We start from the raw sequence: 16,859 nt of genomic DNA, 5'->3' as shown, positions 1-16,859 counted from the left end.
GGAGAAAACTTTGAGATCTTGTCCAACTCTGAAAAGAACTAAGTGATTAAAGTTACTTTGATTATAATTGTAGACATTAGTCTGCTTTAAGGACATTAGAATCATAGTACAATTCAAGCTGTTTTCATTTCATCTGAAAGGCTTGCAATGTGAGTTATGATGCCTGTAAAAATGTCATCCTACTTATCAATTTATCCCAGACACAAATGTTTTTGAAAACTTCCAATGATGACAAATTCTCTGGGAATCAGAAAGCCACACCTTTAACTAGTTATCTTCCCCCCTTCCTTCCCCTCTTACCCCACCCGGGAAGAATTCCCTGACCAGGAGTGCACCCCTCCCCAACGACTCCCAGGCCCGCAGTGGAGCTCGTTTTCACACTTCCTACGACAAAAGATACATCATCAAGACCATTACCAGTGAAGACGTGGCCGAAATGCACAACATCCTGAAGAAATACCACCAGGTAATTTTTCTTGATATTTACTTGAAACTCCAAGAAGGTTAATATGCATAGCGATTTCTCACCAAGGCCAAAGATTTAAATATATAGTTAGAGAACAAGAAGAACACATTTCACATAAAAATCTCCTCTATCACGCCTGTAATCCCAGCACTTTGGGAGGCCGAGGCGGGCGGATCACAAGGTCAGGAGATCGAGACCACGGTGAAACCCCGTCTCTACTAAAAATACAAAAAATTAGCCGGGCGCGGTTGTGGGCGCCTGTAGTCCCAGCTACTCGGGAGGCTGAGGCAGGAGAATGGCGTGAACCCGGGAGGCGGAGCTTGCAGTGAGCCGAGATCGCGCCACTGCACTCCAGCCTGGGCGACAGAGCGAGACTCCGTCTCAAAAAAAAAAATTCTCCTCTAACCCGGTGTTCTAAAATTACAGTGGTCAGTTTCCTGGCAGTTAATGTTTAGGCATGCTTATGCTATAAAGGTCATTCATTATTTATATAACACTTTTAACCTAAATACTCTTGTATAATAGATTCAGTTATCACTGCTCTGATTTTGAAATCTTTCAGCGTAAGATTTGGCAACTTGGCAGAAGTTTTTGCCTGTGCCAGAGATTGGGTGTTGACCTCTGAGTTTGTATCCATTTACACCTCCAAATCCCATTTTGCTGTCAGTGGTTCTTCTGTCCTGGCCCCAGCAGGGCCCACCCCATTCCAATCTGCTACGTAGCAAGCTCTCTGATTTTAGAAGGTGAGTGTTGGTCTGCTTCTTGCCCGCTTTTCATCCCCGAGCATAATTCCATTGTAATCACTGGAGGTAAAATCGACCATCCTTGGAAGCAGCAATCTGTCTCTCATGGAGTAAATTCCAGCACAAGCTTCCCTGGTATAGCACATGTTCCCAAGGCCCAGCCCACACTGTAAGAGGCCTCCTTCACCATGGAGTATAAGAGCGTGAAGTCCAGCGTTGGACAATCCTGGGCTCAAATCCCAGCCTTGTCACTTACTAACCATGTGACTTCTGGACTTGGTTGTTTTTTTAGAGACAGGGTCTTGCTCTGCTGCCAGGTTGAAGTGCAGTGGCGTGATCACAGCTCACTGCAGCCTCAACCTCCTGGGCTCAAGCAATCCTCCCACCCCGGCCTCCCAAGTAGCTGGGACCACAGGTATGCACCACCATGCCTGGCTAATTTTTTTAAATTGTGTTTTTATAGAGGTGGAGTTTTGCTATGTTGCCCAGTCTGGTCTTGAACTCTTGGGCTCAAGCATTTCTCCCATCTTGGCCTCCCAAAGTGCGAAGGTTACAGGTGTGAGTCTCCACACCCTGCCTGGATTTTGAAGCCACAGTTTCTTTGTTTATATAGTCAGGATAATAATAACACCTAATATGGATTCTAAAGATTAAATAGGAAAATGCATGTCATGTACTTAGCACAGTGTCTGTCACACACTAGATACTCAATGTATGATGGTGGCCATAGCATCAATATTATCAAGATAACATCTATGGTATAAAAATGACATAACAACTAAGTCACTTTGAGAAATTGTCATACGATATGAACATGTCTGCTGTTGCAACATCCCAGGAATCATCTTCAGAACTGGTGTTTAAAACACATACACACGTTGATGCTTTTAGGATCTTAGTCAGCTTGAGCTGTCATAAAAAAGCGTAGACTGGGTGGCTTAAATGACAGAAATTTATTTCTTACAGTTATGAAGATTGAAGTCTGAGATCAGGGTGCCAGTATGGTCGGGTTCTTCCTCATTTGCCGACGGCCAGCTTCTCACTGTATCCTCACCTGCGTTGGCAGGAGTAGGGTGATGGGGACAGGATCAAAAGCCCTCTTCTGTCACTTCTAATAAGGGCACTGATCCCATAATGAGGACTTTAACCTCGTGACCTAATTACCTCTCCAAGGCCCCACCTCCTAATACCATCACTTGGGGATTAGGGTTTCACCATGAGCATTTTGGGGGACACAAACTTTCCATTCATAGCAGAGTCACACTGTGTTTTTAATTTAAACAGTTCCCAATCCCCCAAAGGTAAAAATTGGCTGTCACAAAGGGTATTCAAAATAAAGTGCCACAGGCCCTGACTATATTAATAAAACGATTCTCAAGTGTAAACAATCACACTTACTAAGCATCTGCTTTGAAGGCAGCACTGGCCTGGACTTGTGAGTTCCTAGATGTCTGTTTAAACATCCCTTCCAAAGCATTACTTTGGGGTCGTGCATGATGCTCTAATATCATGGATTCTTTCTTGGCAGTTGCTTATTCTTCCAATCTTTGCAAGTATGATCAATTACATTTTGCTTGCAGTGAAGTCTATAAAGATCTTTGAGCTATATTCTGTTTTTGAAATGTGGTACTGCCTCTAGTTTGTCTTCTAAAATCAGTCAGTCTCTAAATTCATTTCGTATCTAATAAATCTTTTATAATATCTATTCCTTTTGAAATTTGTTCTACACTGCTTATGTTACTGCCTCTTATTCTAAAGGAAATTTCAAAGTGTCAGGACGGTACCTGTGAGGGGGAAGACATTGAGGCTCTGTTATCTAAATGAATTGAATTACAGGTTGCAGCTTTTAACTCTTCACCTTTTAAACAGTCTACTTTTTCATTTTTTCTCCTCTGGAAATTGATGTACTTATGCATTCTTTTTATACTTTCTTTCAGTTGTCTCAGAACATTCAAAGCAAAGTGATATCTCATGACTGATGAGAACATATTGTTCTGATAGATGGCTAGGATACCATGCTAATAAAATGTGGCACACAATTGAAGTATCAACTTCTTGATGACAACTTTGAGTTTAGCATCCTTTGACTTTACAAAAATCACAATTTGTAATGTTTTCTCTGGGGTAGTTATTGTAACCTAACATAGGGATTTGACACATCCCCAGTGTTAAAATAAGTGTGGGATCAAAATAAGTCTATTGACACCTCCCAGGGGCTTTAACAGTGTAAAGACTTCCTTTTGTTCCACTGCTACAAAATTGTTATCTTCTTGGTGTGTTCTTTATTCAGAAAAGTCTCCTTTATCCAACATCTATATTTTTTCTTTTTATAAACAGAATATTTTAAATATAATTTGTAGGGTCTTAATGATTGAGAATCACATTATTAATGTAAATTATTTAGAAGGCACTAAGTTGAAGTCAGGAGACGTAGATCCTCACCTGTTAGGAACTGCCTCTTGGGTGATCTCTGAACTCAGCTTCTGCACCTGCATTTCATTCATTCATTCATTCATTTATTCATGTATTCACTCTTGACCTTATTCTAGAAAGGATTTAAGGTGGCCTTCAAAGAAGTTGGAAATACAGGCTAGAGTAAATGAAAAAAAGAAAAGGAGGAGGCAGAAAGATAAAGGCACAAAATGGAGCCTGGAATAAGCACAGACATTCACGCCAAGATGACCAGCATGCTTGACACTTTGAGTCTGTTGCCAGGGAGAAATGTAAGTGGTCTTGGTACTACGATCCAGCAGGGTTGACTCTAAGGAGTTCCCCACAGAGCAGACACAAGACACCTGACCTGATAAAACAACATCCTTGCCACAGGCTGAGAAACATACAAGAATATCAGAGAACTTAAAAAAAAAAAAAGGTCCATATAGGCTGCTAATTATCAATATAGGCCATGTGTAAATATAGCCACGGTTGCAGCACCATTTGTTTTTGTTTCTGGTTTTGCTAATTTGTCCACTTTTAAATTCCATTTAAACAAAAACAAATTAAGGACAAGGAAATGTGTGGGTGACACAAATGTTGACCATTGAAGATGAACATGCCACTTGTATACAGCTCAGCAAAATCTCACGTAGAAGAGGTTTTTAAAACTACAGCAGCAGTGAAGAGTAACAGTGTTAATTCCGTAATCAGAGAATGCCACAGAAACCTCATAAAAGGTTCATCATTCACACAGTTTATTTGATGCTGATCTATTCAGGGTGACCCCTGCTAGGCTCACTGAGGGCAGGGCTGGGACCCTGCTCAGGTTGGCAGGTGTTCATGAAGGAAGATCCGGTCTGCCGAGTCAAACATCACACCCGCAGCAGTTAGCAGAGGCCACACCAACGTGTGGTTTACATTTAGTAAATGCTGTTCTACAGAGAAAGGCCACAATGCACACTGGCTGCCTAGCCCTCTCCCAGTCTGGCTTCTATTTGAATGTTTTTCAGGCTGTTCTTGTATGCCACTTCCAAACAAGATTTTGATGAATATTACTGGGTGTGGGCTCAGCCTGGCATACCCTCGTGTGATTCCATGTGACCGGGCACAGGCCTCTCACTGGTAAACCCAGAGAGGCCTGTCAAGCTTTGCATTTCTCTCCCTGTGGTTTGAGATGCTCAGAGGTATTTGAGGTATATGTCAGGCCTTCATTCCTACTTTATGTGGGCCTAGAGTACTTTTAGGGTTTGTATCTAAGAAACTTTCTGTCTCCTACTTCAGTAGTGGTCGTCAGTTCTTCTGTTTCTTCTTGCTTGTTGTTGCTCTTACCTTGGAATTCTCTGGGCTTCTGAACCTTCCAAATCTAGACAAGGAATGCAGATTGTTCAATTGCATATCAGTTGATGAGAGGCTCTCATAGAGGGTTTCTCCCGTGGAGTGAATTGCGTGGACTTTCTGACAACTTTGGTTACCCAACAGCCTTTTTTTTTTCTTTTCCTTTGTTGTTTTCTGTTTTAATGAAATGTAGCCACAGTTGCAATTATATTCTGGAGGGTTAAAATTGCCCCAAGGCCAGCCTCTGGAGAAGTAGAACATTGCTAGTTATTTGAATGTTTGAGTAAATTCTTCCTGGGATTAATTTTCTGACACACTGACCTTCCCAGCTATCTGGTGTGGCAGGTGGTTCAAGAGCAAGGACTTGGAGCCAGCCAGCCACCTTCCGGTCCCAGCCATGCCCCTGGCCAATGGCATGACCTTGGGCAAGTTACCTACACTCTTGATACCTCTTGGTCTATAATATTTGGATAATAGTACCCCCTTCATTTGGGTGTTGTGCTAATTAGGTGAATTCATATTTATAACATGCTCAGAGCAGTGTCTGTTGTATAAGAAGTGCTAAATGGGCTGGGCGTGGTGGCTCACATCTGTAATCCCAGCACTTTGGGAGGCCGAGGTGGGTGAATCACCTGAGGTCAGGAGTTCAAGACCAGCCTGACCAACATGGTAAAACCTCATCTCTACTAAAAATACAAAAACATTAGCCAGGTGTGGTGGCGCGTGCCTGTTGTCCTAGCTACTCGGGAGGCTGAGGCATGAGAATCACTTGAACTCAGGAGGTGGAGGTTGCAGTGAGCTAAGATTGCGCCAGTGTACTCCAGCCTGGGCAACAGAGTGAGACTCCGTTTCAAAAAAAAAAAAAAAAGAAAGAAAGAAAAAGAAGTACTAAATGAGTGACTGAGTAAGATTTTTAATTAAATACCGTTCTTGTATTTAATTTCCTACACCTCCGTGTTGAAATCATACTAATGTGGCATTCGGTCCTTAACAGTTTTAATCCACTAGGGGGCCTGGTTTCTGGTAGGCTATGGCACTGATGCAGAATTACGAAGATTTCAGCCGTAAGGAGTTAGATTTTTCCCCCAAGTTCCAGTATCTTGCTCTATTCTTCATTTCCTGCCCAAATTGTACCGTAATTTTCACTCTGTGCAAAGAAAGGAAAGCATCATCTCTCAGACCAATGGAGAATTCACGTTAAGCACAGCAAACTTTCATAAATTTCATTTACTTCATTTTATTTTCTCTTACTTGTAGTTGGGAAAGTAATGTTTCGCTGTAAATATCCTTTTCACATTTCTGTTAGGCTATAAGAAACTCAGGTCCTATAAATGATGATTATCAGCTGATTAGCTAAACAATGTTAGAGCATTCAAAAAGGAAAAAAAAAAGGCAAAGAACCCACTTGAATATCTTTTTTTCTTAAATTGACTGACTTTTCCCCCCCACTGATCTGAATTCATTGGGAGCTTTGGTATCATGTAGCTTCAACTTGAATTAAAATTTCAAAGTATTGACTGGACACAGTGGCTCATGCCTGTAACCCCAGTGCTTTGGGAGGCTGAGGTGGATAGATCACTTGAGGCCAGAAGTTCAAGACCAGCCTAACCAACACACTGAAATCCGGTCTCTACTAAAACTAGAAAAAATTAGCTGGGGTTGGTGGTGTATGCCTCTAGTCCCAGCTGCTCAGGAGGCTGAGGCATGAGAATCCCTTGAACTTGGGAGGCAGAGGTTGCAGTGAGCCAAGGTGGCATCACTGCATTCTGGCCTGGGTGAGATTCTGTCTCAAAAAAAAAAAAAATTGAGAGGCATTGTCGGTAACATACCTCCCAGAAGTTGTATAGAACTTACAGTGTAACCCAAGGGAAGTTGCAGTGTAGGTGATCAAGAAATACCTTATCAAATTATTATTGAGTGTTTTAATAGCTTTTGAAATGGAGCATTTTAATTTACTTTTTTATTTCAAAGTGACTGAATCGATAAATGGGTGAAATTGTTAAAAATGACTTAAATTCCTTTCTTATCCTTTTATTTGGGGAAACAATTAATACCTTTAGTTTAATCCAGAAGGTTTGCCTCCAAATCTGAATTCCCTGTTAAATAGGCTAATTAGCACGTCATATTTCAAGGATCTGAGGGTGAGCATGTGACTTCCTTGAAATCTCCTGATAGTACATCTGCTTATCCTTTCCCGAAGGTCAGGGACGTTGGTGTTACTATTCAGAGGATGAGGCTTCAGTAGAACAAAACTGAGAAAATAGGGACCATAAAAGCTAAAAGCAAAAAAGAGTGGAGAGGGTTGTAGCACCAAAAGAGAAAAGGTTCTACATTGCATTAGTGCTTCTTAGACTTTCATCAGGGCTCTGACTGGATGGGTCTGGAGGGGCCTCCTTGGATATCCAATATCTACTTGGATATTCTCAGTGCTGTGTTAAGTATCAGATTATGAGACTAAACACAAGCTCCCAATAGACCCTCTGCTGCCATTGGAAGCTGCGGACACGTCTTGCTTCTGTTTTAGAAACGGGTGAAAGTATTTGTCATCTTGGGAGTTCCTGTGGCCCAATGAGTGCCCCGAAGGTTGCTGACAGGGGCGTTTGTAGCCCTCTGTTCCCAACGTCCTCAGCCATTTGCTCCTAGTTTCACAGGGAGCTGCCCAGCTCACTCCCCAGCAAGCTTTTCCTGCGGCACTTCTTCCCCAGGGCCTGGAAGTTCCGCGGTCCTTTTCTCTTTCAGCCTCACCTCTCTCCTTCTGTTTCTCCAACAAGTATATCTTTAATGTGCTCATTCTGGCTTCCCCATCTTTAACTTTTCTTTCCCATTTTCCATCTCCAAACATCTCTGCCCAATTCTGGGTAAATTCTTCAAAGTATATCATCCAGTCCTAAGTCTCTCTTCAACTGTTCTAATCCTTTTTTTTTTTTTTTAATTTCAACAATTATCTTTTTTATTCTAGAAGTTTTCCAGAAGATTTTTCAAAATCTGACAGTTCATTCCTGATAGTTTATTGTTTTATGCTCATCTGTGAAATTGCATCCTTTGTTTCTTTAGATGTTTTGCGCATAACTGTTCAAAACTTACTCCTGAGAGTCCCCACCTCTGTAATTCCTGGGGGCCTGAATTTGTCTCAGTCTGCCAACTGTCACACACAGTGACTTGCCCAACCAGATGCTGACACAGTTTGGGGTCAAGATGTTGATCAGGATCAAAACTTATGTAGGGAAGAGGAAAGAAGTGAGATTGGGCAGAGGGAGAAGTCAGACTGCCTTGCTGGCCCAGTCAAGCCTCGGCTAACCTCGTGGGGCACTAGAGGCTCCTATGTTGGGCCAAAATGACAGGCTGCCCTCGGAAGGCAGACCTAGAAGGAGCTGCCCTTGCAGGCCTTCTGCGGACCGCACACCTTCAGCTGGGCAGCACGGCCTTCCCTGGAGGGAATCTGGGCATCCCATCTCTGTGGCTACACTTGCTTTTTAGTGTCCGAGAGTCTTGCTGAACTCAGAGCTTCATCTTCACCTCTGCAATGCTTGGGAAGGCCTCTGCCCCTAATTTAGGGAGGCTCTTTTTCAGAGAGTTTTGTTTCTGCAAAAGAGGAGGGTAGGGATTCCCAGCCCTGGACTCTGTCTGCACCCTTCAAGGGTTTTGCTAGGAGTGGGAGCCCCTGGGCCCACTCCCCCACCATGCTGGTGTCCTCAGTGTCCCTGCACCCATGTGCTCCTGACAGGCTCTGTCTGGCACCTCCAACACTTTGGCTTGGATTCCAGCTCCTCACATGCTCCCTGGACACACCTGCTCTCGGGTGCACCTGCTCAAATGCTCAGTACCCCCAGCCCCAGGCATAGGCCGCTCAGGCCCCAGCTCCCAATTGTGTGTGGGGTACAGGGGCCATTCTGGAACCTTCCTGCGTTTGATACCAGCTAAGCTTCCTGTCTGGAATGGGGCTGTCCAGGAGGCCTTGGGCTTGTCAGAGCTCCCTGCCAGCCGTCATGTGTGGAGCAGCCATTCTGTGCTTTTTGTAACAAATGGCATATGTACATATAATAACGCACTTTATTGTATTTTTTACAAAGTTATTTCATTTTTAATGATGTTATTTATGGGTCTTTATTATGGTGTGTCACTAATTGAATTAGGCACATCCATGTGTGCACTTAGGCATTTCTGCATATCTCAGTACGAAGAATTTGTGTAAATACTACAGAAGAATGCTTGTTCCTTTTAAGCTTGATTTTTATCAAGCTTAATTAAGAAAATCAGTAAAGTTTTATTTGTTATATTATTTGTTACATTTGCTTAAATGTAGTCCTTGGTTTTTTTTTTTTTTTTTTTTTTTTTTTTTTTTTTACTTCAAGACGATTTGAAATCAAAATAAATTATATTAACTGACGCTTACAGACCATTATCCCCGAATATACCAAGACATCCACTCAAAGTTGTGTCATTTGTTTACTTATTTGGCCATTGTACACCAGAGCAATCCATAATTTCAGGCTGCCTGGACTTCTTTCTTTTCTTCCCTTCCCTTCATTTTCCTTCCCTTCCTTTCCCTTTCCTTTTTTTTCATGTGAAATATGTTGTAGGAATAATCTATAAACATAGCCTGTGGTACAATAAGGATTACAGATAATTTAACCTTTCAAAAACATTAAATGAAACAAGACTTTACATTGAAGTACTAATTGGATGCTATATTAAATTGTCACTTCAAGCTTTTTTAAAAAAAATGAGTGAAACACGATAATAACAGCAATTCCCGAAAGCCAGAGCCCAGGTTCACACTATCATGCGGAGTTATAAATATTTATCTGTTGCAGTACATCACTTAGAACCCTCTCTGCTGCAACCTTCAGTCAACTGTGAATCTCTTAATGGCATTTCATTCTCCATGAGAAGAGCAACAGATCGGGGCTTCATAACCCTTGTTATTCTCGGTGAGTGCCTAAGAGCAAAGGAAACCTAGGTCTGGTGGCTGTTAACATTTTATGTTTTTGAAAGCCTAATTCCACGACTCTAATTTATCATTGCATTACGTTTCTAACAAGCCCACAGTAGTACAGGAAAAAGTTCTGAGGGAGAATTAGGAAGGGAGAAACTTGACCTTTGTTGATGACATCATTTATAAGTAGATTTTTTTTTTTTTTTTTTTTTTTTTTTTTTTTTTTTTGAGACAGGGTCTTGCTCTGTAGCCCAAGCTGGAGTACAGTGGTGCAAACACGGTTCCCTGCACCCTCAGCCTCCCAGCCTCAAGTGATCCTCCTGCCTCAGCCTCCCAAGTAGCTGGGAATACAGGCATGTGCCATCACACCTGGCTCATTTCTTTTGTTTTTTTTGTAGAGATGGGGTTTTGCCATGTTACCTAGGCTGGTCTCAAACTCCTGGACTCAAGCGATCCTCCTGCCTCGACCTCCCAAAGTGCTGGGATTACAAGCATGAGCCACCATGCCCAGCTGTAAGCAAATTGTTTTTTAAAAAAAGACAGAAAAAAGTGAAAACTGTTAGTGTTGGAAATGCATGTTACAGATGAAAAAATTAAAAAATAAAGCCATCATATAGGAAAGTTTCTGAGAGCACTCTTAGAATTAGCAGAAGCTATTATGAGGTAAGTAATGAAGGGAAGTGACAAGAGGTGCCCAGCTATGACAGTGCAGAAGTGAACAGTACTTAATAAAAGGAGTATTTCAATTTTTTTTTTTTTTAAGAGATAGATCTCCCTGTGTTGCCCTGGCTCGTCTTGAACTCCTGAGCTGAAGCACCCCTCCTGCCTCAGCCTCCCAAGTAGCTAGGCAAAAACAATATTGTAAAATGCAAGCATAGGTAACGTAGTGAATTTAACACTGAGAATAGGAAAGCTGACCCCAAGAATAAGTGTGATTGACTTAGCTACATATGGCAAGTGTAAGAAGAATTGGTGATAATCAGGTTCACTTTTATAAAGTTTGAGAGCAGATTTTCAGCACCTATGCATATGGAAGCTCAGTGCCATGGCTGCATCGCAGACATCTAGAAACCTCCGCTTCAGGTGCCAGGCAGAGCTGCTGTTTGATGTGAGCAGAGGGCTTAGCTACAGGCGACCTGCAGAGTCAGACAGGTGGAAATGACAGGTGAGCATTGTGCCACCAGGAGGAATGCCTCAGGGGAAAAGCCCTATTCGAGGAACTGCTGAAAGGAACACTCTTCGGTATTGTGTACATGCTGCCTGTGCTCTCCCAGGAGAATAAGCCCACTTATCTGGTGTGTGCTCTTAATTTCTGAGCCACACAGGGACGGCCAGCGTTGTTCAGTGTTTGGTCCATTTGCGGCCTCATCTGCCTTGGGACTTCAGAGTGGCTACAGACAGGAGTTGGCACTCATCCATTCTACAGAGGAGCCTTCCAGGCCATTAGAGCACTGCACCTGTCGAGTCTGTAAAGCGAGACATTACCATCACAGAAAGGGACAACTGTGTTGATGATGTCCTTTTGCCAGTGGGGAAGGATTGCCTTGTAGCCACATCTAGACCGTGGGTGCTCGTGGAAGTCTCCCTCCTTCACCCCTTCCTGCCTCTGCCCTCTCCACCCCTCACCCCTTCCTGCCTCTGCCCTCCACCCCTCACCCCTTCCTGCCTCTGCCCTCTCCACCCTCACCCCAGGGCCTTAGCTGCATCTTGGCCCTGCTTGAGTCATCAGCAGGTCCTGTTTTCCTTATCTCCACATTCATCAGAATGGGATGTCTTTTTTTTTTCTTTTTTCTTTTTTTTTCTCAGGCAGTCTCATTCTGTTATCTAGGCTGGAGTGCAGTGGCGCAGTCTGGGCTCACTGCAGCCTCTCCCTCCTGGGTTCAAGTGATTCTCCTGCCTCAGCCTCCTGAGTAGCTAGGATTACAGGCACCTGCCACCATGCCTGTCTAATTTTTATATTTTTAGTAAAGACGGGATTTCACCATGTTGGCCAGGCCGGTCTCGAACTCCTGACCTCAAGTGATCCACTTGCCCCTGCCTCCCAAAGTGCTGGGATTACATGCATGAGCCACCATGCCCGGCCAGAATGGGGCATCTTAAAGGCAGCAAGCTCCTCTGTTGTTGGTATGGGAGCATCACGTCTAAGCCGTGTGATGCCCAAAGATCCCCTCCCCTCCAAGGGTGAGGATAGAGAGGAGCTGGAGGGGAAGGAGGCAGACGTCCTCTAATTGCTGTGCATGTGATTCTGTGGTTTAAAGAGGACACCATTTATCAGCTTCATCAGTGCATACAAACTTTGGGAAGTTAAGATAATTTTAAGTGTGAATTCTGTATAAATCATCGGATGTGATTCTTTACTCTTATTCAGTGACAGATTGATATCAGTAGGGTTATGATTCTGTTCTACCCCCTTCTTCAAAGTTCTATTTCTCCCATGATGCTAGAGAATGAGGATACATCGCGTCGTACAGTTTGCATGTGCAGTAAGAGCCCTAGAACAGATAAACCGTGACCATTTCTGAATTCTCCCCCAAGTTAACCATGTGACTGCCTTTTTTTTTTTAAGATTAGCATCCTTAAACAGTTACTTTGTAGTACCCTCTTTTCATCCTTTCATGCCCGACATATGCCTGCTTTTTTCCTACTTCTTGTGTAAAGTTCTTCACTTGTCATGGCCATCATGAGAAAAATCTAGGGCTTCCCTTTCATCATAAATGACAGGTTTTTTTCTGCCTTCAAAATCTAGAATTTTCATATTTACAGCACCTGGAGGTAAGGGTCATGGTGTTAATTATAGAGAGCAGAGAGAGTAGGCATCTGTAGGAAACACCTTGGGTTTTTAAAATTATTTGCTGCATTTGTTTATTTATTCAACAGTTGTATATGAAATGTTTTTTACACATGAGGTCCTGCTAAGGGCAGTGCTTGCCATCTTCGTGGAGCTTACATTCGTGGAGCAGAAAGCCATATTACATGAATCCTATATGGATGTGCAACTCAAAAGAAAGATCATGGACTGGGAATCATAAGTTTGGGAGTTACCGAGACACAGATAGAAGTGAAAACAAAAGGTGTGGATCAGGTAGCCTGTACACAGTGAAGAAGAGAAGACGAGAGGACATCTAGGTCAGGGCCCTGACAGTTTGCATGTAGAGGAGGAAGAATTGGCCAAAGAGCAGGAAAGGTGGGACAGAGTAGGAAAAGGACTGCCAGGAAAACATAGCGTCTCAGAAGCCAAGGGAGGAAGCCCTGGACAAGAGCGCTGTTTGCTCATCGGATTCAAGAGAGAGAAAGGCGGAGAAGCATCTGTCGAATTTAACCACTCAAGGGTCATTGAGCTCTCAGGGGGAGCAGTTGCTCTGAAGGGATAGGAAAGTAAAATCCAGAGCAGGATGAGCTGCAGAATGGATGGGAGTTACAGAGCAATAGAGAATAAGCATAGACAACTCTGCCAAGAAGCCAGTCAGGAGAGAGACCAGAGATGGAGAAAGACATGCAGTCAAAGAATGGTTTGTGTTTCTTTTTACTTTTTATTGTAAAAATGTTCAAACAGACAGAAAATTGGTAGCATATACCCATCACTTGGATTGAACAATTATTAACATTTTATTTTGCATCATTTTATTTTTGCAGAAGTGTTTCAAAAGTAAATCACAGACACATTTCCTCTGTAAATACTTTGATATGCTTCTCTGAAACATAAGGACTTCTCGGTATAAGATAATTGCTGATAAATTCCTTACTATCACCAAATACCTAGTTAGTGGCATAATCAGGTGTCCCCAGTTGCCCTCAAAGTGTGCGTTCAAGCCAGGATCCAGGCAGTGCCAGACCATGCATCTCTGCAATTGAGGGGGTGTTTTGTGTTTTGTTTTTGTTGCTTTCCTGAGAGAAGCTTTAGCACATTTAAGCGCTGTTGAGAAGCTGCTAGTGGAGGGAGAGAGGTTGAGGATCCTGGACTGAGCGGGAGGATGCCCAGGAACCTGACAAGACTGCTCCCAGTGTGACTGGAGAGACTGCTCTTCCAAGCGGATCCGCCGTGCAAGCACTGAGTGTCTTCACCTGTTTGTGTTGCTGTGAGGAATACCTGAGGCTGGGTGATATATAAGGAAAAGAGGTTTATTTGGCTTGCAATTCTGCAGGCTGTACAAGAAGCATAGCGTCAGCATCTGTCTCGAGTGAGACCCTCAGGAAGCTTCTACTCATGTTGGAAGGCAGTGGGGAGCTGGCATGGCTTGGTGAGAGGTGGGGAAGGAGACTGGAAATCCCTTTTCTGTAAGTAGTTCTCCCCATGGCACCAAACCCTTCATGAGGGACCCACCCCCATGACCCAGTCACCTCCCACCAGGCCCCACCTCCAACATTGGGGATCACATCGCAGCGTGAGGTTTGGAGGGGACGTATATTCAAACTGTATCACTGGGAGATGGGGCTACCGGAAGACAAGCCATTCCCCTCCCATGGCACCCTTTTCCACCTGAAGTAGGATAACTTGCACACAGACAAGAACCAGGCATCTCCACTCCGCAATGCAAAGTCAGCACCCTCATGGTACCAGGCATGTGATGGATGCTCAGTACGTATTTTAAGTGAATGTATGAATACATCTTTTTTTTTTTTTTTTTTTTTTTTTTGAGACAGGAGTTTGCTCTGTCACCCAGGCTGGAGTGCAGTGGTGCGATCTCGGCTCACTACAGCCTCTGCCTCCCAAGTTCAAACGATCCTTCTGCCTCACCCAGCCTCCTGCATAACTGGGACTACAGGCATGCACCACCACACCTGGCTAATTTTTGTATTTTTAGCAGAGACAAGGTTTTGCTGTGTTGGCCAGGCTGGTCTCAAACTCCTGACTTCAAGCTATCTGCCCACCTTGGCCTCCCAAGGTGCTGGGATTACAGATGTGAGCCACCATACTCGACCTCTATGAATGAATACTGAGAGTGATGAGGGGGTTTTGAGGTTTGATGAAAATGGAAAAGGTTCATAAGGTAGATAACACTTTATACTACTTTTTATGTGCCAGACTCTGTTCTAAAAACTTTATAATTAACTCATTTAATCATTAAGTACTATTATTACCTCCCAGTTTCCAAATGCAGACCAAGAGGTTGAATAACTATCCCAAGGTCACACAGGTAAGGAACACGGAGCTGGATCGGGGGGCTCGTAGCTGTGCAGCGTGACTGAGGCTCGTGAGACCCCGGCTAACGCTGTCGCTGTGAATCCACAGTCTCCCTGGTTCAGGGCTGCCCTCCAGCAGCTGCTGTGTGTAGGAATCCTTGGAGTTAGGCCCACTGGTGTTATGAATTTGTGCTCAGCTTTCTCTGGGTCAACTGGGAGAATCCACCAGGATTCTCATTCAGGCCTCTTTGTGTCAACATCTGCCTACAACAGCGCGTCATGCTAGAGAACAGAGGTCCATAGCCCAGGCATTCACAGACCCAGTGAAATGTTCCTCCACTGAAAATGCAACAGTGTGCCCCTTTCCCAGTGCTTCCCCCCAGAAATTGAGTTAATGGGTATAATTTTCTCCGCTGCAAAATTTTAACCCATTAATGCTTTCTAAACCTTTGATACCACCTGCAGCTTGGCAATACTGCAATCTAATAAACTTTGGTATGACTTGTGGGTTGGTACATATTTATATCCTCAGGAGTTTTAGGTATTCATCAAGGAGCCCCATAGGTGAGCCGTACGTTTGAGAACAACTGCGTGTAGACTTGGTGATAAAGTAAACAGACTTTTTTTTTTTTTTTTAAAGATGGAGTCTCACTCTGTCACCCAGGCTGGAGTACAGTGGCACGATCTCGGCTCCACCTCCTGGGTTCAAGTGATTCTTCTGCCTCAGCCTCCCGAGTAGCTGGGATTACAGGTGTGCACCACACCTGGCTAATTGTTGTATTTTTAGTAGAGATGGGGTTTCACCATCTTGGCCAGGCTGATTTTGAACTCCTGACCTCGTGATCCACCCACCTTAGCCTCTGAAAGTGCTGGGATTACAGGCGTAAGCCACCACACCTGGCAAAGTAGACAGATTTGATCTTTTTTCAGTGTAGTAATTTAGCTAATCTTTAAGGTAGGGAAAGTATAGAATGTAATCTGTATGGGTGTTTTTTCCTAAGAGGGAGCAACTAGTCAATGATTTGCTGTATAATATTCAAAAGATTTATTTACCATATTTGTAGCATTGGTTCTTTTCCACTATGAGACATAGCCGTCTGTGGCTCTGTACAGCAACTTGAATCAGAGAGACATGGCAGGATTCTGTAAATGTAGTCCATCATGAGAGCGCAGCGAGGGGTTGAGCATCCAAACCAAAACCGGTGTGTGCCCCGGGGCAGGGACTGTCTTGTGGGCCTCAAAAATAACTGCCTCAGAGTAGACCCCACCCAGTACATGTCTGTATGTCAGTTTGGAGCACAAAACAGGTGTAACATTAAAATTTCTTAACAGTTTTGAATGAAAATAATCATTATCATCTTCAGTATAGTGTAGTACACAGCATCGTGTGAAGTATTTTGACATACTCTTTTCTGTAACCCTCAAAACAACCTTCAAGGTAGGAATTAGGCTCTTTTTTTGGAAAATGAAGCTAAAATGTGGAGTGATTTGGTAACTTGCCCAAGATCTCACAGCTCATAAATGGAGGCACCAGGACACACACACACGCCTTTCTGGCTCACAAACCTACGTTCTCTCTACTGCACATGGAGACTGGACTTCCTCAGTCTGCATGTTTGAAGGCCCATCCAGCCACCTTTCTACAGAGGCCAAGAACTCCTTTTTATTTCTCTAGATCAGATGTGAGAAATTTTCTTTTCATGCAATGGCTGTTTACTACCTGTTTTGCATTAGCAAAACTCAATTTACTATATTTTGAAAGAGAAAATGTTTCACTCATCTAATTTCAAATAACAAGGTGAAACTCTCCTCAGGAATTACG

General features: G+C 43.4%; 1 protein-coding gene across 5 annotated transcripts in view; it reads left to right on the top strand.

The window, feature by feature from the left end:
• Positions 1 to 16,859, top strand: part of PIP4K2A (phosphatidylinositol-5-phosphate 4-kinase type 2 alpha) — a 176,985-nt gene that overhangs the window by 124,395 nt on the left and 35,731 nt on the right. For 4 of the 5 annotated variants that reach the window (XM_050804061.1, XM_050804064.1, XM_050804062.1 and 1 more), the window contains exon 4: positions 314 to 466. The exons of the other annotated variant lie outside the window; for it this stretch is intronic. In XM_050804061.1, coding sequence (XP_050660018.1) covers positions 314 to 466 — 153 coding nt within the window. The remainder of the gene's footprint in view (positions 1 to 313; positions 467 to 16,859) is intronic. 5 annotated transcript variants of the gene reach the window in all.

The sequence above is a fragment of the Macaca thibetana genome, chromosome 9, assembly GCF_024542745.1.
Source record: "Macaca thibetana thibetana isolate TM-01 chromosome 9, ASM2454274v1, whole genome shotgun sequence".
In the NCBI taxonomy this organism is placed as follows: Eukaryota; Metazoa; Chordata; class Mammalia; order Primates; family Cercopithecidae; genus Macaca; species Macaca thibetana.
Note: the sequence above shows the minus strand (reverse complement) of the source record. Positions and strands in the feature narration are given on the sequence as shown.